The sequence below is a fragment of the Peromyscus maniculatus genome, chromosome 9, assembly GCF_049852395.1.
Source record: "Peromyscus maniculatus bairdii isolate BWxNUB_F1_BW_parent chromosome 9, HU_Pman_BW_mat_3.1, whole genome shotgun sequence".
NCBI classification, from domain to species: domain Eukaryota; kingdom Metazoa; phylum Chordata; class Mammalia; order Rodentia; family Cricetidae; genus Peromyscus; species Peromyscus maniculatus.
In genome coordinates, this window is record NC_134860.1 from 42,650,212 (window position 1) to 42,671,697 (window position 21,486).

At 44.9% G+C, this 21,486-nt stretch overlaps 1 protein-coding gene across 1 annotated transcript; it reads left to right on the forward strand.

Annotated features, from left to right (window-relative positions):
• The first annotated feature begins 591 nt into the window (after positions 1–591).
• Positions 592–9,566, forward strand: Ptgdr (prostaglandin D2 receptor). The gene is made up of 2 exons (XM_006994169.4): positions 592–1,555; positions 7,425–9,566. Exons 1-2 carry the CDS (start codon positions 710–712, stop codon positions 7,653–7,655), a joined length of 1,077 nt encoding a protein of 358 aa, XP_006994231.3. The 5' UTR covers positions 592–709; the 3' UTR covers positions 7,656–9,566.
• Positions 9,567–21,486: the final 11,920 nt, after the last annotated feature.

A 21,486-nucleotide genomic window follows, 5' to 3' on the forward strand; every position in this document is an offset into this window, starting at 1 on the left:
CTTCTAGATTCTGGTCTTCACGCCTTATATACCTTTCTGCTTTCTGCCATCACTCCCTGGGATTAAAGGCTTGCTTCTTGGGATTAAAGGCACTGTCACCGTGCCTGGCTGTTTCCAATGTGGCCTTGAACTTACAGAGATCCAGAGGGATTTCTGCCTCTGGAATGCTAGGATTAAAGGTGTGAGTACCACCATTTTCTAGCCTCTGTATCTAGTGGCTGTTCTGTTCTTTGACCCCAGATAAGTTTACTAGGGTGCACAATATTTTGGGGAACACAATACCACCACAACCACCAGCTCCGCTGCTTCCCTTCTCCCCACTGGCTCCCAGTCCGTTCCCTCTCTGTGTCTGCAGTTCTCTTGCCTCCTCTGAAGGACCGGCCTCGGGTGCTCACAGTCTGGGGACTCGCCCCTCTCCTTCCGACTCTGGGTACAAGGTCTGTTTCTCCTCCGGACCCTTGTGCATCAGGACAGAGCTCTTTGCAGAGCCGCTTGCAGCTGGGATACTCACAGCGGCAGCGTCCCGCCCTCCTCGAGGGGTGTGTCCCGGGAGCTTAGATAGGAGGACTAGCTGTGAGCAACACCCAGCCGCCCGCAGATCTTTCTCTGTTGCACCGTCTCTGTGCCCCAGCCGCGCCGGGAGCGGCCTGGGGCTCCTCCGCACCTGGCCCGGCCACAGCCTCCCCTCCAGCCGGACGCGGCAAGGGCCATGAACGCGTCCTACTATCGCTGCCGCGCATCCTCCTGGGTGGAAAAGGGCTCCTCGGCGACGATGGGCGGAGTGCTTTTCGGCGCCGGGCTGCTGGGCAACCTGCTGGCGTTGGTGTTGCTGGCGCGCTCGGGCCTGGGGTCCTCCCGGCATCGGCCGCTGCGCCCGCCACCCTCGGTCTTCTACGTGCTAGTGTGTGGCTTGACCGTTACCGACTTGCTAGGCAAGTGTCTGGTCAGCCCCGTGGTCCTGGCTGCCTACGCGCAAAATCAGAGCCTGCAGGAACTGCTGCCTGCCGCAGGCAATGGGCTATGTCAAGCCTTCGCCTTCATCATGTCTTTCTTTGGGCTAGCCTCGACGTTACAGCTGCTGGCTATGGCGCTGGAGTGCTGGCTGTCTCTGGGACACCCCTTCTTCTACCAACGGCACATCACCCTGCGCCGGGGAGTGCTGGTGGCGCCGGTCGTGGGAGCCTTCTGCTTGGCTTTCTGCGCGCTCCCCTTCGCCGGCTTTGGGAAGTTCGTGCAGTACTGCCCCGGCACCTGGTGCTTCATCCAGATGGTCCATGAGAAGCGCTCGCTGTCCATTCTCGGCTTCTCTGTGCTCTACTCCAGCCTCATGGCGCTGCTGGTCCTCGCTACCGTGCTGTGCAACCTGGGCGCCATGCACAACCTCTACGCCATGCACCGGCGCCTCAGGCGCCACTCACGCTGCTGCCCCAGGGACCGCGCCCAGCCAAGCTCCGGTCACGGGCACGAGTCCCTACATCCCCTGGAGGAGATGGACCACCTCGTGCTGCTGGCTCTCATGACAGTGCTCTTCACTATGTGTTCCTTGCCTTTAATTGTGAGTTGCTAGGCACTGAAGTTCAGGAAACTGGGCGCCTCGGGGACCGGCCAGGTGGGAAGTTGGGGGTGGGATGGATGCTGCTCTGGCTCTGGGAGCTGCATCCGGGGCCACGGGCGGGGCGGTTGATTCTGTGCTCAACATTCCAGGAGAGTGGATTCCTTCCACAGGCCTAAGGTATGACCCCATTTGTAGAGGAAGATGAAAGAATGTCAAAGGATTAGAGAGACAAATTGGGTGTTGTTCCCTGAACTCCGCGAAACCTTTTCCAATTAGCAGACACCCTGTCCTCTCTGCACCGGTCTGGTGACGTCTCTAGTCATCTGTGTGCCTTGCTGAAGACCTGAGTCCTTAGCTTTGTCATATTTTATTTTATTTGATCCGCCCTTTAATTTAGACGTGTTGGAAACAGAATTGTCCGGGAGTTCTCCGGATTTTGGCCTAGAAAGCGACAAAGGGAAGCAAAGGGGTTAGTTCATCCTGAGGGCCTCACAGAAGTGAGCGATAAACACAGATTTAGTTCTGAAAACTCTAGGTTTGTGGCTGCTGCTGCACTGTGTGGGCAGTGGCGGAGAGGTTACAGGTGGCCTGTTGTTTCCTCATCTGTCTTGATGGGTTTTGTTTCTATCTTGGCCAATGGGATGGCAAAGAATCCCATTAACTTGGGTTCCAAATTACAAGGAGAAGATGGCAGAGGCTGACCAATGAACCTGCTGCTTTAGATACCACATTTAAGCAGCCTAGATTGGCAGCTCCCAAATCGAAATGAATACTTGTAATCAGTTTGATGGTAGACACCAAAAATATAGAGCCCCAATTAAGCTAAGCACTATTCAAACTGTTAAAAAAAAGAATTCAATTCTTTCTATTAGGTATGTGCATTAAAAGTTGTACCTAGTTATTGTTATTGCATCTTGAATTTTATCAGTTTCACATGATAGCTCATCACCATCGGGGGATCTGAGTCCTCTTCTGGCTCCAGAGGCATTAGGCACACATGTGTTACACAGACATATATGCAGACAAAATACCCATAGACATAAAATAATAGGTTAACGCTGTGGGGATATGTTTGCTTTCTGGTTTTATTAGTATCTACTGAACATTCATTATTTGGTACCTTGGCCAATAAAACCTGAAGCATTTATTCTCCCGTCCTTTACCAAAACAAAAAGCTCCAGACCAGTTGGAGTTCACCGATGCTGTGATGAAAGCAAACAGTAGCTAAATCCACGGAAATCTGAAGCAGCATTTGGATGCTTTAATGTAGATAACCCAGAAAAGAGTGTAAAACAATGGGACGAACACAGCCTTTGGACACATCTCTAAGGAAATTTGTATCACCTTATGGAAATGTGAGAATTAAAGGAACTAATATATTTGAAAACAATTTGGCAAAACAACTTGTAAAGTTCTGGATAAGGATAACCCAGACAGCAGCCCTCTTAAGAGCCATTATTTCTTAGAAGGAAGTAAGGGATTTCTCAATAGCTGTTGGTCGGGGTCATTCCAGCACTCACTGGCTGTGGTAGGGACTTATTTGCTGGCTGACCTCATCTGTTGAAGGATAACAACACTAGTTCTGTAGGATTGACAAGGGTTGAAAATCACATACACACACACACACACACACACACACACACACACACACACACGAGCTTTCATCTCTGTGTGTGATGTGCATGCACACACCTATATGAGTACAGGCATGTGCATTCCATGATGCACACTTGGAGACCAGAGGGCAACCTCAGACATTGATCCTCACCTGACATTTTGATTAGCACAGGGTCTCTTTGTTTTTGCTGGTGTGTGTGCCAGACTAGCCGGCCAGCAGCCTCCTATCTTGCCATGTTTTCCTTGTTATGATAAACACCATGACCAAAAGCAACTTGGGGAGGAAAGGATTTATTTCAGCTTACAGTTCCATATCACAATCTATTGGAGGAAGTCAGGGCAGGAACTCCAAGCAGGAACCTGGAGACAGGCACCAAAGCAAAAGCCTTGGAGGAATGCTGCTTACTGGCTTGCACTTCATGGCTTGCTCAATTGCTTTCTTATATCCTGCAGCAGTGGCACATGCCATTAATCCCAGCACTCAGGAGGCAGAGCCAGGAGGATCTCTGCAAGTTTGAGGCCAGCCTGGTCTACAGAGTGAGATCTAGGACAGGCACAAAACTACACAGAGAAACCCTGTCTCAAACTCCCCCCGCCAAAAAAAAGAAAGAAAAAAGAAATGCTCCCCAGGCTTGCCTACAGCCTGAGGCATTTTTAAAGTTGAGGTTTCCTCTTCTCAGATGATTCTAGCTTCTGTCAGGTTGACAAAAACCCAACCAGGACGCCATGGAATTACAGACATGCCTCCACATCAGCTTTATGGGCTCTGAAGATTCAAACTTTGATCCCAAAGCTTTCACAGCAGGAGTTTTGCCCGCTGTGCCAATTCCCTAGCCAGCCCACACTGAGCATTCTTGAGCAGGGAAAATCCAAAATGCTTCACAATCTAAAATGTTTTGAGCATGAACAGCCACAGTTGATTTCAAGTGATAGGCTGGAATCCAGACAGCATGCCTGTGTCAGGCCACAGGCGTGTAAGACATCCATCTCATGAAAATGTGTGGCTGTGGAGGGCTGTGCTCTACAACAGTGTCTTGTGGAATGCACATACTCCACATTCCAGGGAAAACAAAATCCTGTCTAGTCCCAAACAATTTGGAATAGGTGTGTGTGTGTGTGTGTGTGTGTGTGTGTGTGTGTGTGTGTACCACAGAACCCAGTGCCTAGCCTCACTAATTACCATCAGCATTGCTACTAATTGTGGCTCTCATGTATTATTACTTCCTGTGACTATAGCAAATTAATCAGGAAGTATGATCTCCCCAGGAGATGGTGTGCTAGTCTAAGGCAGCAGTTCTCAAAGTTTTTATGGTCTAGGGATCTCTTAATCCTCTTAAAAATTACTAAGGACCCATACAACTTGTGTTTAAGTGAAGAGTGTCTGAATCCGTATCAACCACATTGCACAGTAAACCTAAGACAATTATAAAATGTAGTTGTAGGGTGTTGAGAAGATGGTTTAGTTGGTAAAGTGTTTGCCATGCAGATGTTGTGAGGACCTGAGTTTGAAGCTCCAGCACCCATCTAAAAAGCCACCAAGGTGGCAACAGAAACATTTTTTCAATGGCTCCTAAACTCATCTGAGGGCACTCTTTCCAATGAATGCTCTTTTTATATTTCAAGATATTTTAATTTTTTAATTATGTGTATATGGGTAGTGGTGTGTGCATGTGATGCCTGCAGAAACCAGAAGAGGGCATTGGAACTCTTGAAGCTGGAGTTACTGGAAGCTGTAGGCCACATGGGTGCTGGGACTGGACTTGGGGTCTCTGAAAGAGCAGTAAATACTCTGAACCACCGAGCCTTCTCTCCAGCCTCTAGGTGGATGCTCTTAATGTAAATGAAGCCAATTGAAAATTGCCAGTTGTAGGATAATTTACTTCTAATCACAACTGCGATGGCTTGAATATGCAGATAAATATATTAGAGCTTTATCTCAATGGCAGAATACTTGCCTAGGACTCGTGTGAAGTCCTGGGTTCAATCCCCAACATTGCAGAAAAAAAAAAGTAAAAGAAAAGATAACCTAGTAGAATTGACATGGGTAAGTACTGCATAGAAAGAAAATAGTTTGGTCTGGCAAGATGGTCCAGCAGGTAAAGACGCTTGCTGCCAAGCCTGAGGACCTCAGTTCTATGCCCAGAACACAAGTGACAGAAGGAGACGAACCAATTCCCACAAGTTTCATCTGACTTGCACATGTGTGCTATGGTGCCACAACCCTAACCTGCAAAATAAACAAGCTAAATATATTTTTTTTAATCTAAAAGGACAAAATGGTCTTTTTTATACAAGTTTTAATTATACAAGTATCATTCCATTACCAAACATTCTTGCGTGGTTGGAATTACATTTCACCAAGCTCATCTCTGAGGAGAAAGCTAATAATATAAAACATATCTGTGAAATGTTTGTTTCTAAATCAACCCAAGTTTGTGGTCTGAGTCATATCCATTCAGCATATATCTGGTACCTCCCTCATCTGATACACTCTGTAGCTCAGTGAGATACAAAATGAGGAAATCACCCCGGTACAGGCACAAGTCACAAGGGAAGGGTAGTAATTAAGGCTAACGAAGAGTGTGGTGGAGGAAATGGGCAACTCCTAGTTGAGGAAATAATATGCAAGCTACTTATGGAGTGTTGGTGATGTAGCAGCCCCTGTTCCCGGAGCTTTCTTCACAAAACCTCATTCCATCTTCACAAGAATCCGGGAAAGCAGGAACAATGACCTTTTCTGTAAAAACAAAACTACATCCTCCCTGAAGCCATGCATCTGAAGAGAAGATTCCAACCCGGATGCTTAGACCTTTAACCAGTGGCGCAAAGAGACTCCCAAAAGGAGTAATATTTAAAGTTGGTTTGAAGGACAGTACTGTTTGGCTATTTAATCCATTTCCAGGCTTGTAAAAATGGAGATAATGGCTGTCTTTACTCACAAGACTTTTGTAAGGAGGAAATAAAAATTTCAAAAGGTAGAACAATGCCTGGGAGTTGAAGGTTCTAAGCGGTCACTGGCCATTAGGACTGCTGTTGGCATTATGAAGCAAGAGTGAAGAGAGAGTGTTTGTATATCGGTAACAGATGAGTCATTTAATGTAAGGCATCTTCCATATGCACTGGATTGAAATCAACAAGACCACTGAAATGTTATAAAGGAGCAAGTCAAAAGCTAAGGTGATTGATTCTAGGAATGTGCATCTCCTCTGAGAGATGTTCCTGGGTGGCCTTGAGTGCTCTTAGCCACACTTTCCCCTACTAATATTGGATTTGTGTAGTTTCTGTTCCATTAGGGTCAATTTCTTTCATTATGGCTTTAGAATTGCAGTAACCATGGGAAGTGTAATGCCAAGAGAAAAGGTACGCAGCCTCAGAATGGTCTGGGGTTGTGCTGATCTAGGCAGCAATGTGACCTGAATGGCAGGGAGAATCATGATTTGAGGCACTTTGCAGAGCTCCAAGGAAACTACAGGGACCCAAGGAGGTCAAGCCATAGGAGGTAGCTGGACACAGGTAAGTAGGCATCTATCTTTGGGTACACCCTCCCCCAATCTTATATAGAGTCTATCTTACTAAAAGGAACAATTTACAGCTGGGTGGTAATGGTGCATGCTTTTAATCCCAGCACTTGGGAGGCAGAGGCAGGTGGGTCTCTGTGAGTTCGAGGCCAGACTGGTCTACAGAGAGAGTTCCAGGACAGTCAGGGCTACTCAGAGAAACACTGTCTCAAAAGAAGGAAAGGAAGGAAAGAAAATTACATGGACAATTTAAAAGAACAATTTCCATGAGGTGATCAGTTCTTTCATCCGGTCACCTTGTGTCTTTTTAATCATCAGAGCTCCTGTCTTTTTACTTCTGTTCAAAGCTCTATTTATTGGTGTGTCCATGCATGTGGCAATTACTTCTAAGTAAGCTAATTAGAGTGGGCAGAAAGTGGACAGCTGAATAAAGTATGCACATAAGGATACTACTTAAAGAATCTGTGTGTGTGTGGAAGCCTGGTGATATCTTCATAATCTGGCAACATCCTGGAAACTTGAGATCAAAATTTGGAACAGCCTTCAAGGAGTTAGTCAGTCAGACCGGCCTCCCAGACATACCTCAGTTTCCCCACTTTGCAGGCTCCTCATCCACACCCACCAGACACAGTATGAGAAATCTGGGTTAAGATAAACAAAGTAAGGGGATTTGTTCCTTCCACCAGCCTTCTATGTCCTTATCCTTTTCTGTGTAATTTATTTCTTCCCAACAGTATCGTGCTTACTATGGAGCCTTTAAACTTGTCAACACAACTGAAGGAGACTCAGAAGATCTCCAGGCCTTGCGTTTTCTGTCTGTGATTTCAATCGTGGACCCCTGGATTTTCATCATTTTCAGGACTTCAGTATTCCGGATGTTATTTCACAAGATTTTCATAAGACCTCTGATCTACAGAAGCTGGCACAGCCACTCCTACCAATCTAAGACAGAATCCACATTGTGACGGCTTTGCATGCTCTGGTAAGCTGAAAATATACCACACACTCAGACAAAACATAACTGGAAAAAAATCCTACAATTCAAATCCTTACAAATGATCTCCCATGGGGAGCTGGAGAGATGACTCTGCATTTACAAGCATGTGCTTCTCTTCCAGAGGACTTGGGTTTGTTTCCCAGTGCCCATCCAGGTGTCTCACAGCTGTCTGTAACTCCAGCTCTAGGGGAATCTGATACCCTCCTAGTCTCCATGGGCACCTGAATTCATTGCATTTAACCACACACAGAGACAGACACACAGAGAGAGAGACAATTGAAAATAATAAGAGTAAATTTAAAATTTATCTCCCAAAACTAAAACATCTGTTTCAAAACTTTCTGATTTAACAATATGTTGTCAGTCTGTATCCATAAACCGTTTTGGTCCAATTTAAAATATTGTGCTAATAACAGCAACTAAAATGTGTATGTTGTAAACAATGTTAAAAGTGTCATAGCAATGATATTAATTGTCCCAATATTTGCACCTGGTGGCCCTAAATTTTTAGTGCAGTCTTGAAACCTATGGATTTTTATTTAAATATGGTAGAAACATCACTATCTGTTTATAATTATGTGGTGGGTATTCATAAACAAACCTAACAATGGCTTACGTTATTTTTTTTTCCAGTAAAACTTAACTTATTTTGTATCGTAATTGCTCTTGCTTTTTTGTTTGGTTGGTTGGTTTGTTTGTTTGTTTTTGGCAAATGGCCTAAGAATAATCTGAATTATATATACTACTCAGAGAAGTGAGTCAGGAAACCAGTCCAGATCAGTTCGAGGAGACCATCTCCGGGAGCTCACTGGCCTTGGGTGAAAATGTACAACTTCCACGTAGTATATATGAGGCAAGATGTAACTAGGACCCACAACTCAAAGTGGGAAAAAAGAAAACTGTGATCTTTTGAAGTCTGGTCTCCTATAAATGGAGGCAGGGATGTTAGTGGGAATCAATAATTTGGTTGTTGACTCTAAAATTTTCAATTCATAAAAAACCTCATTCATCACATGGATGGATTCTTTGGTGGAAAGGATTTGTTTCTTGGAAAAATACTGGAGTGTGACTTGCCAGAGAGCTATATTATTTACCGATTTCAGTTGTGTGAACTCACAGGGCACTTAGCACAGTGAGAGGCCTGTCCCGGACTTAGCCTCTGTGGAGAGTGATGGCAATGGCCTTCATACCTGCCTATCACAGCTTCATTCTGCTATTTGTAGAGACAATGAGATGTCACTGATGCTCCCGTGAGCAGTGCTCACAGAACCAGAGTAAAGCATAGCTTAGAAGGACACTGTGGAGCACTTTAATTACATGAGTTTACACCGGTCAGCAACACTATGGCCAAAAGAGAAGGGGGGATGCCCAGAAAAGGGGGGGTGCCCTTGCAGTGGGACAGAAGGTTCTAGCTCCAGCTCACAGCGAGAGCTCTCACATTTTGTAAATCAACAGATGGGGCCATGAGAGAATTTTCGAGTCCCTGTGTGTCCTGAACACTCAGACTCTGAGATGGTCTCAAGGTCTACAGCCTGCAGTCCCTTCCAAAGACAAGAGGTGCTTGCTTCTTTCCAGGTTAGCAGAAAACATGATTTTCTCACCTCTGGTTTTTCTGAGAGCTCAGAGATGATATTAATTTATATATATATATATACTGTGAAAAAGCCAAATAGGGATATAGGAAGTATAATCTGAGAGGATAACACAATGAAAAATGCAGTTGGTTTTGGTTTAGCTTTCATTTCTATGTTAAATGTGAATAATGCTTTTTTTCCTGAGGAAGTGCATCTTTTTTGTGTCCTACTTTTAGAAGGTATGCTAAGGCAATTGTCCAGATAATTTAATAAAGCCCCAAATGAATAAATAAATGTAATTTTATAATATTTTGTGGAGGATATTGCTTTTTTTTAAATAAAAGAAAAACATCTGATTTTTTTTAATGAGCAAACAATTGCCGGCAATATTTCAATCTCTAGCCATGCAAGTATGAATTTTCCTAAGTCCTATTGGCCTTTTAATTACCTTAAACAAAATTTCCTAGGCTTATCCAAGAGCTTAATGTTCCTGTTTGTTTTACATGAAATGCTGGCAAACTGCCCTGATGAAATCCATGTCCAGTTACAGTCCACTGTGGAGTGATCCTCCCTGATCTATCATTAACTTATTAAATCATCAGCACAGACCTGGTGCCTAGCAATTGGTTAGGTGCTAGTTGCTAGCTGTCCACTGGAGGGAGACAAGACTGTAATGGTTGTGAATGCTCAGTAATAAATGTTCACATGCAGTGCCCTGGCACCCCACAAAGGCCACACGCAGGCCTGTCCGAAGAACGTCACAGGGAGCAGATGTTTCCTTAAAACCCTGAAAATGGGTGGACATGCCAACCCCAACTGAAAACGGAAAAGAACACTCAAAGGCAGTCCCCAGAAGAGGGAACACATAGAGCTCAGAAATGTAGAAACAGATTCAGCCTAGGCAAAGAAATGCAAAGTGTGAATTAAGTGGTGGAGGACCAAGCAAAAAGCACTGTGACTTGCAAAATTCAGAAGGTTATTGAAATGTGAATATTCACAATCCTCTGATAAGTTTGTCAATTTCTATGTCCTTTCTGGGTAGCAGCCTTACTCAGTGACAGCAAGAGCCTGAGAAGATATAGGGTAACAGTATTTCTAATCTGGAATTTTGCTCCAAAAGAAGAATTAGAGATACCAGAATTATATTTTTTAATGTAGCCTTACTTTAAGTAGAAGAAAGAAAGAAGGAAGGAAGGAAGGAAGGAAGGAAGGAAGGAAGGAAGGAAGGAAGGAAGGAAGGAAGGAAGGAAGGAAGGAAGGAAAGAAAGAAACTACCAGAATAAGGACTAAACAAACAAAACTTTGAATATACCTTGATTTACATATAATATATTCACTAAGCATATAGCTATTTTAAAAGTTTTTTTCAACTAACATGAACACTGAGAAGAAAACTCACCATGTAACACTAAGTGATACAAGCAGGATACAAACTACTTTAAGATGTGGCCAACAAATATATACACAATGCAAAAATAAGTCAAAGAAAGCATGAACCATAGTTGCTCTTGTCCATGAACATTTTCCAATAATTCTTTTTCAATGTTTTCCAAGATTTGAGATAATAAGTATTTTTTTTTACATGAAAGTATTTTTGAAGAGATACCTAGAGTTGGACTGAGAAAATAAGAGGAAAGGCACCAAGGCTGAGTTCTGGGTCTGAAGGACCAGAAGTACAGAGGTGTGCAGGCATGAACGAGGGCAGCCTGTCCAGGCTTAGCAGCTTCATTTGGCAGAAGTGTGGGACTTAAGACCAAACCCTGCAGAAGAGGCTGAAAGAGCGGCAGTTTCACACCATGAAGTCATGTGTGGGTCAGCAGTAGGGTTTGGAGTTCTGGGGAGCCCTGCCTGCTAGTAACTGGAGGCTTGGGGATGAGGGCAGTCTGATGGAGTTGGGGGCTCACGCAGGAATGTGGACTGTGAATGGGGCAGGCAGGACACCGGAGAGCATGAGAACGGTTATGTCAGCCCTGGGACAGTTCTGGGTACCAGTCTCTGTACTAGACGCAAGCTCCTAGCTAAGGAAGTAAATGAATTTAAAAACAGCCTGGCCCTGGATTTCCCTGCTGTACATCCCACCAAATCAGAGGAAGGGGTATTTTTATGTTTTTTTTTTTTTTTTTTTGTGTGTGTGTGTGTGTGTGTGTGTGTGTGTGTGTTGTGTTTTGTGTTTTGGTTTTGGGGAGTTTTGTTTGTTTGGTCGGGTTTTTTTATTACTTGAAGGGGGACGCAGAGACTCTGTATGTGCAGGCCCAGAGAAGGCCAGCTGCAAGTGTCCCCTCAAAAGACAAAAATGAGTCAAAGGATCTATCTGTCCTTCAAATGTGGACAAAAATTAATATTAGGCACAGCAGAACTCAAGTCATTAAGTTTTAATGGTCCAAAGTCACTATTTGGCTGTAGGATAGACCCAGGAGTGAATACATCACAGCATGGCATTGTTTGAACAAGCAATATGGCCATCAATATACAAAGAGAAGAGCATAGAAACATAAGAAATCAAGTGTTACTACCATCACACATGTCAGGAAGAGCAGGCAAGATGGAACTGGATTCAGACAACAGAGAGAGAGGAAATAGCTGCTCAGTGGCTTAGGAGGCAGAGCTCATGGGATCCCACTGTGACTCAAGGGATCCACTGTATGATTCCTTAGGGGATCCCACTGTGTGTCTGGGGTCTGTGTTCTTCCACTTCCAGTGCAGTTCACCACTTCTGTCTCTGAGTTTCAGTGTTCCCATAAACCAGCTAGGGAAAGGAGAAACATTCTGAAAATAGTGTTTTTCTCTTCCCCCTACATTCCCAGTTTTCCTGGACAACAGATTATAGCTCCTGATTGAGATTACTATGGATTTTAACATACACTACCCAACCAGGTTAAGAAAAACTAATTGCCTTTGTTGTGGGGGATCAGTCCCCCACCTTTACCTGGGTGCTTTTGAGGAGTGAGGGATAAGAGATTTAGATAGAAGAAAAGAGGGAAGAGAAACAGAAAGAAACACAGGATAGCCTCAGGAGGGCCTGCATCCTTATCCACCAGCCCAGAACTTTATTCAAAAGGGCTTTTTATAACAATGCCAAGGGGCAAGGTAAAAGACCTCCCCCTCAATAGGTATAACCAAGTATAGAGCCTTCCAAATACCTGGTACCCAGGCCAGTGGTCCAATCATCCTCTTATGAAGTCCTGCTGGTAAAGCAAGCTCAGATCTCACTAAGAAACCTCTGTGGGCTCCCCTACTTTGTTACTTTTCTGTTGCTATGATTAAATACTGTTACACAAGCAACATTTAAGGAAGGAAAGTTTACTTGATCTTATAGCTGCAAGGTACTCCATCAAGGAAAGTCAAGACAGCAGTAGTTTGAGAGCTAGTTGCACTGACTGCAGTCAGGGAGCAGATGATGCTAGTACCCAGGTCACTTCCTCCCTTTTAATCAGTCCAGTATGCTAGTCACCCATAGTGGGTGGGTCTCCCCATTTCAATTAGCCAAAGCAAAATAGTTCCTCACAGGCATGCCCAGAGGTTAACCTAATTTAATAATGCTTTATATAATAGAGCTAATAACCTAATAATCTTTCATGGGTGTACCTAGGGCATGTCTCCTAGGTGATTTCAGGTCCTATCAAGTTGACAACACTAACCACACTAACTATAAATATTATTCATTTAGTCACAACAATCTTGCTAAGCCTACTTGCCAGGTATTCCTGGAGCTCCAGGAAAATAGAAATTCCATAAACATCAAAACCTAAACAACCCCCCCACTCACTAGCCAGACACACTAGACCAACACTTCTCAAAGTGTGTCCCTGACATGCAACAGCAGCTTCTTCACCTGGAAATTAGCATGGATAAAAATTCTAGGCCCTACCTTAGATTTACTACATCTGATCTTGGGATGAAGCCAACCACCTTCTCTGATTGAAACTGCCTTGATGAATGGCTTTCTCTTCCCAGAATGGCCTCCAGATGGCGCAAAGCTAAGTTCATAGCTAAGTGAGATCAGGCGATTGGGGCTTCCTCTACTGCCTTTCAAAATTGCCTAACTTAGTGAAGGGCACCATCAGGTCTCATCTGTTATTGGCAAGAGGAACATTCCAGTCTTTGAGACAACTGAGGATTCAGAAATCAGTCTAGTCTTGAAAATCATCACAATCAGGTGTCTAAAATTTATGATGCCTCTTGGCAAACTCAAAAGACTTAATTTTTGTTGTTTTTTTCTATTACTAGAATGCTAAAACTAAGGATAATCAAGCATCATTAAGAGAAACAAGAAATATCTTTTCAGTCAAGCTCATAAAGTATCTTGATGGTTTCATACTTAGGAAGCACAGGGAACCTAATTGGAAATATGAGACAAAGTTAAAAGTCACACAATTCAGTACAACTGTTACCAAGAGCTTTGAGCTCTTAGTTACTTTTCTATTGCTGTAATAATAAGACAGGTGACCAAGGCAACTTATAAAACAAAGTGTTTAATTTGGGGCTTACAGTTTCAGAGGGTTAGAGAAAGAACAGGAGGCAGGAACAGCTGAGCACTCCCATCCTGATCCAGAAGTATGAGACAATGAGAACTAACTGGAAATGGCTAGGACCTTTGAAACCTCAAAAACCACCCCCAGTGACATACCTCCTCCATCAGGCCACACCTCTTAATCCTTCCCAAACAGTTCCACCCAAATGAGAACAAATATTCAAATACGCAAGCCTATGGGCCATTCTCATTCAAACCACTGCAAGGGTATAGTTTGAAAACAACAAACTGCCAAATCATAGGTAATTACATTTATGATTACCCTAGCACTGTCCTGAACAGAAACCTGGACAAAAAAAAATGAAGCTAGTAGCTTGCCCACATCAATTTAGTATTAGTGCAACAGGCCCCTGACCTTAGTATAACTGATGCCATGATGGAGAAAACATTCAGGCCTCAAAACCAAGTAAGTAGGCAGCAACACCTGCCAAAATGAGAACAAAGATGTAATCCATTAAAGTCCATGGTTCTGGGAAAATTCCTAAATGTACTACCCTTGCTTTTTGGCTTCTGTAATTCTGCTTCTGACTAACAATTCTTGCTAATGAGATATGTCAGCCCAGGATGTGATTTTTTTGTGCTTAAAAGTCTACTCCAGGAAAGTCTCATGTGACACTGGGATCCCAAATACCTATGTAGCTGCTGACTGGATAATAAAGACTTTTTATTGGTTTGAACCCATGTCCAAAAGTCTTCTCTGGCATATACATCACAACATTTCTGGAGGCCCCAGTGAGATTGCCAGAGACCACACCTGGAGACACTAGAGGTCTCAGAGCCCCTTGGAGCTGAGAAGAATGTGGTGGTCAAAGAACTTGTAAGGGGTACACAACCTGAGACATTCAAGGACCCTAAATTCCCTCTAATGGATTGCTGCTTAATGCTTCTGAGGACTCAGACAACTCAACCTCTGAAAGGAAACAAAATTGAAAGTCACCTGGTCTGTCACCTGTAGAGACAAGTCTAGTTAAGGCACCTTCTGTTTAGGACACAAAGGAGAGGGTTGTAGCTGGAGAGTTTCTCTCCAGCTCCCACCAAGCCCCAGCAACCCACTTATAAAATAAACACACAGATGCTTATATTATTAAAACTGTTTGGCCTAATGGCTCAGGCTTCTTGCTATCCAGTTCCTATATCTCAAATTAGCCCATATCTATTAGTCTATAAGTTGCCACGTGGCTCGTGGCTTACCGGTACCTTACATCTCGCTTGTCATTGTGTCGGCTGGCAGCGTCTCTCTGACTCCACCTTCCTGTTTCCCCAGTTCTCTCTGCTGGTCCCGCCTATACTTCTTGCCTGGCTACTGGCCAATCAGTGTTTTATTTATCAATCAATCATAGCAACATATATTTACAGCATACAGGACATCCCATAGCAGAGGCTAGTGGTGGGGATGTCTAGGGTCTGGGTGAGACTTCATCAGACTCCTCTGATCTGTTCAGGTGCATGAACCGTGTGGTGGCCACCCCTGGTTGTCTTTACTTTGTATCTATATGTTTCTGTCAGTTCTGTTGACTGGAAAAAAAGACCTAAAATTAAGGGAGAGTGAGCTCTCCTGGGACCACAGCCACCGCCGCCGCCGCCACACAATTTCTCACAGACCCATGGTCCACACTGAGCCTCCCTTGGTGCACTCCCCCTTTCATCTGTACCCTCCCCACCCTCCCCATTTCAGTAGGAGGCGGTTGCTGCTGCTGTTATGGTGAGCCTAGCAGTAAGGGCTCCTGAGTGGAATGGAGGGTGGTGTTCACAGGCCCAAAGGGAGTTTTGTGAAGGGGGGTGGATGCAACGTCCGCTTCTCTAATGGAAAACTCTGGACCTTCTTGAAATCGATTGGCCATCTTTTGGAGTCAGGTAGTCCCACGACAGTTCAGATTATCTGGAACATGGCGACTGGGAAATCCCAGGAACCTCAGCTGGTTTCTTCCTAGTATTTGACTAGTGGCTTTCTCTGGTGTGAGACCACCAGTCTCTCAGCTTAAGACCTGTTGGCTTGGCCAAGTCACCCAGAGAAACCCCAAACCTCTGCCTGTTCTCTCAGTCCTGCTGGAAGACATTTATTTCTCCCTCTTGCTCCCTGAGCACAAGCTCCGGACTCTGCGGCTTGGTCACTGGCCCCAAGCTGTGTGCTTCCTCCCCTCCCCCACCACCACCTGATCTAAGCAGCCCGTGGGTGCCCTGCGAAGGAGGAAGTGGTTATATTCCTTCCTCTTTTGTGGTTTATGTCCTTTATCAATCAGTGATCTGTACCTCAACTCTGACCAAGGTAAGGAGGCTCTGACAATTCTTGTCAGGCCCTTTTAGGATTAAAGGCAGCTGCTAGAAAATATTACTTTTATCATGCAGTTGGCCCCAGATATTAGAAAAGAAACTTCAGAAGTTAGAAGGATTTGACAATGTGAATAGGTCCCAATTGCTGGAAATTGCTCAAAAGGTTTACAATAACCCATGACTCTGAAGAAAACCCCAAAACAAAACAAAAAGATAAAAGAGGTCCCAGAAGGGGAAGTCAGAGACACCAGGTAAGAAAGAAAAAAAAATGTCCCATCCTACATAAATGATTACAAAGGGGGTCCTTGCCCAGGCACTAGGACCCTGGAAGAGGCCAGCAGCCTCTCTGTCCAGAAGAGTTGATCCTGCTTCTACCAGTTGGCTGGCTCGTTTGTGGGCAGCTGCCAATATAATCATGCTAGTAAACAAACTGACTTTGGGCCAGGAACTGTTCCTAACCACCTCACCGCTCTATAATGGACCTCCTGAGGAGGACCCCCGAGAGGCGGATGTATAGCACCCAAATAACACATTATCAGGCCAGCTCTCTATCTGATTCTACAAAACTTCAGCCATCAGCCCAGCCAGGCAGCTGCCAAAACACCCAAAAGAGTCACTCCAAGACAGCAGCCCAGTTAATGTCCTCAGACTCCACCATCCAGATGGGGGCACACAGCAGTGGGAAGAGGAGCTGTGGTCCAGGCACTGTCCTGGCCCTCGTCCCTCCGACCGGCAGGAGCTACATGCTCAGCTTCTCCAGTCCGGCTCTGGCCATTTAGAAGCTCTCAGTCGTGGTGAAAGATGGACCGGAGCAGCTTCAGTCCTCCCCAGTCTGAAGCAGGGACCCCCCTGGCCCCTGCTACCCCTGCCGCTGTGGCTGCAGCATCCTTCACTCCTTTCTGCAGCAGCAGGCTGGAGCCTTCCGCCTGCACTCTGAGTTCCACTGCAGCCAGGGTCTGCACTTCCTGAATGTGACAGCTGCGGACCTGACGAGGTACTAGCTACATGAGAGCTTTTGTTCGAGATGGAATCAGATTTGCCGGGGCTGCAATTGTCACCTTGGACAGGGCGATGTAGACCCAGTCCCTCAGCTGAGGGACATCTGCACAAGGGACTGAGCTTCAGACTTTAACCCAGGCACTTCACTGGAGGAAGCCCAAACCATCACCATGTACAGGGACAGTTGATACGCGTCCGTCCACTGCCGGTGTCCACGGGGCCCTCTATAGAGAGCAAGGGCTCCTTAATTCAGCTGGAAGGGACAACACAGGAAGAAACTAAGTGGACAAAAAGGAAAGTTTGATGCCAAACAGAAGGCCAATGGTGGTTCTTGCTGAGCGAGGACCCATACTCTCTGCTAACATCTGAAGATTAAAAAAAAAAACCCAATTCCTAGATTTGGGTTGCCTGTCCTCCCCGCCTCCCAAGTCACAATGGCCCCACCTTCATGACCAAAGTTTCCCTAAATCTAGCAAAGGTCCTAAATGTTAATTGAAAATGACATTGTGCCTTGAGGCCACAAAGCTCTGGACAGGTAAAATACAAATGTCCCTGAGACCAGTGAAAATTGGGCCAACCTTCTAACTTTTGCCCTCCTAAGGGCCAGGTACACCAATATTGAGAAGTTCATAAGGCAAAAGTCACTCCCCTTAAGACCTTCCAGGCCCCGCAACAGACACAGAGGACTACTCACCAGGCTGACTGACCCCTTCTTGCTCCTGTCTAAGCCTGCCGCAAGTTCCAGCCTGGCAACCTCATGTGGGTAGAGAGGATCCTGACTCTGAGCCTGGAGCTGATGTGGAAAGGTCCATCCCCTGTGGTCCTCACCACCTCCACAGCAATGAAAGTCCCCGGTGTCACCCTGTGGACCCAATACACCCAGCTAAAGGAGGTTACAGATAGCTCATCACCAGATTCTCAGACCCCCTACAGACAAGACTGATACAGTCCCTATACTTACAGTTTTCCCATTTTGTCTTTTTTTGTCTCCCTGTTGGAAAGGCCCCAAATCCCCATAAGCCAGACCAAACCCGAGAAGCCCAAAGCTAATCTAAGCTCCACTTCCAACCCTAATAGCTGTAAATGGGACTAACCTAAGCTCACCCTGGGGGACCTCCAGGAGAAGGATGCCTGTTTAATATCACCAAGATGCTCCTAGGTGGTTCCCCCTAGGCAGATGCCTGTGGCCACACCCAGCAGGTTAATTCCAGGAGTGACAGTCAAACATTTTTCCCAGACCCAAGAGACTATCTAGCGTGCTTGCACTAACAGCTTAACCAAGTGTGCATCTTCTGAACTGTTTGCCCTGGAGGAGGAGGCCCCACTCTTTTTCATCCTTGAGTATGTTATATCAAAAGTGTTCATCTACAATGGTGAAGAGCACAGGGACAACCTGGATCTAAATTCTGGGCTTTCCCAAGCACAGCGAGCACATTCTCATTTCCTTGTGGGTGGGGGCGCGAATCACAGGCTCCCCTGAAGCTGGCACTTCAGCCCTAGTTGTGGGGGATTAAAAACCTTGAGAAGCTCAGTGCTCAAGAAGACATAGAAGAGTCTGCTTCCCATCTGAAGCCCGGGTGGATTCTTTAACCCAGGTTTTTCTTCAGAATGTAGAGGATTGGACCTCCTCCTTAAGAAACAAGAAGGTCTCTGTATGGTGCTGGGAGAAACTCATTGCTGCTATGCCAACCAGTCAGGGATAATTGGAGAAAGTTTAGCCATGCTCGGAAACAACCTCCAGGAGAGAGAAAGAAGATGTCATCTTTGTTCTCCTGGCCCCCTTGGTTAACTGCTCTGCTTCTGGCCATAGCTAGGCCATTAATCCTTTTGCTCCTAGCCCTCTCCACAGGACCCTGCTTACTCAGGTGCCTACTTTGCTATGTAAAACAGAGAATTAGTTCGGTTCGACTGCTGGTGCTAAGGAAATGATATACCCCCGGGGCCCAGAAGAACCAGTGGGGAACGTAACAGGCCCTGAGACCCTAGCACAACTGACACCATGATGAAGCCATTCCGGCCTTGAAACCCAGCACTTAGGCAGCATCACCTGCCAAAAAAGTGAACAAAAGCCTAGTCCATCAAAGCCCATAGTTCTGGGAATGTCTCTAAATGTACTAAGCTTGCTTTGGGCTTCTGGATAACTGTTCTTGCTAACTGAGGTATGTCCGCCCAGGGTGTGGTTTTTGTGCTTAAAAGCCCACCCTGAGAAAGGCTCAGGACTGCACTTGGGCCTTGAACACCTCGTCTAGTCACTCGCTGCCTAATAAAGACTTTCTACTGGCTTGAACCGGATCTGAGCAGTCTTCCGGGGGAGTTAGATCACAGGACCAGTACAAACAACATAACAGAGCAGCAATGCCACAAGAATTGTACTGGGGGGGGGGATATTTCATCCCACACACCTAAAAAGCACCCAAGTTCTCAATCAGGTTAAAAGAAGTACAACACTGTATTTGATTGGCACATTTGAAATAAAACGGTCCCTCAAAAACTAAGGACCAAATCTGTATCTTTTAAATGTGAACAGAAGTACTTTTAGGCAAAGTAGAATTAAAGCAATATGTTAAAATAGTTTTTTTTAAAAAAAAAAAAAAAAGCCAGGGGCTGTGACATACACCTTTAATCCCAGCACTCAGGAAGTAGAGCCAGGCAGATCTCTGTGAGTTCAAGGCCAGCCTGGTCTACAGAGTGAGATTCAGGACAGGCACCAAAACTACACAGAGAAACCCTGTCTCGAAAAATAAAAAAAAAAAAGTTTAAAAAAATATTGTGTCTAACAATGGCATTCAGTAGTGAATATGTTATAGCACTGAGTAATTTTCACCAAATACAATGTCAATAAAAATACAAAAAAAGCATTAAGAAATAAAAAAACACTATTCACATGGGTTACTTCAGCATCACTACCAATCAAAGCAGTCCAGGTGGACAAAAAATCATTCATTTTATTTTTTGTTTTTAAATTTGTATGTTTAATTACTTTTTCAAAATTTATTATTATTATTATTATTGTCCTTGTGGTAGAAGTTGTATGCCATGGCAGGAGTGCGGTGGTCAGAGAAGAGCCTATGGGAACTGGTTCTCTCCTTTCACTGATGTGGGACATGGGGACAGGACTACAGTTACCAGGCTTGTTCCTAAGTAAGTGCCTTTACTCACTGAGCCCTTAGCATAAGCCCAAATATGAGCACTGGTGGTAGCATCTCCCCAACCCCTTTTGAGTCAGATTCTCTGCCCTAGGATGACCTTGAACCCCCCAGATAATAGAGAATGACCTTGAACTTCTCATCTTCCTGCCTCTATCCCCCACCTCGAACTGGGTTTCCAGGCATGCACCACCACACCTGGTTTTATATAATGAAAATTCATTTTAAAACATTTTTTATTTGAAGGCAGGCAATGTAACTCAGTTGGTAGAATGCTTGCTAATACAGAAAGCCCTGGGTTTGACTCCCAGTACTGTATGAACTGGGCATGGTGACCCATGCCTGTGAACCTAGAACTCAGATGACAGAGTCAGGAGGATTAAGTCAAAGGTCATCCTTAACTATGAAGGGAGTTTGAGGGATATAGAGGACACTGTCTCAAAAAGTAAAACCTTTGTATTTTTATTGTCATACCAATCAAGTGGACATGTCTAGACTGGGCCCCATTTTTACAGTTTGTGTTGTTGTTGTTGTTGTTGTTGTTATTGTTGATGATGGGAGGTTCCAGATAGGGTTTCTCTGTGTAAGAGCCAGCTGTCCTGGAGTAACTCACTCTGTAGACCAGGCTGGCCTCAAACTCAGAGATCCACCTGCCTATACTTTCCAAGTGCTGGGATTAAAGGCATGCACCACTCCAGCGCAACAACAGGTTTATTTTTTAAATTTACATATATGTGTGTGTATGTATGTATGTGTGTGCAGGTCCTTACAGAGGAAAAAAAAAAAGGTATTACATACTGTGCTGTGAGCTGCCTTATGTGCTGGGAACTAAACTTCAGTTCTCTGGAAGAGTAGGAAGAATCCTTAACAACTGAGTCATCTTCATCCCCTAGAAAGAACTCTTTTTAATCATTAAGTCCTGGTATAATTCACCTACAGTTCACTTTAGGACCCTAGAGACACCTCAAGAAAGGTATGGCATGTCCCTCCAAAGCTCTACAAACCTACATTTAACAAAAGCCTTGCCTGGCTTTGGAAGATGTATAAATCATACTATGGTCAGGAAAGATGAGACATCTCCAAAAGAGCCCCCTGATATCTGTTAAATAGTTGTAGACTTGCAGCCCCAGTCTTTTAAGCATGCAGAAATTATATGTGGTCATCAAGAGGACTGCCATGAGGATTTTATCTAGTGACAGCTACCAGCTCTCCAAACCATCAGGGGCAAGCGAGCGACAGCCACAGACATGCAGCTCAGAAAAGAGATGCTAGGACCCC

Excerpts from the sequence above, each read along its gene's own strand:
- Ptgdr (XM_006994169.4), top strand. The coding sequence starts at position 710 with ATGAACGCGTCCTACTATCGCTGCCGCGCATCCTCCTGGGTGGAAAAG. Across the intron at positions 1,556-7,424 it reads TGTGTTCCTTGCCTTTAATT|TATCGTGCTTACTATGGAGC; the intron begins GTGAGTTGCTAG and ends TCTTCCCAACAG.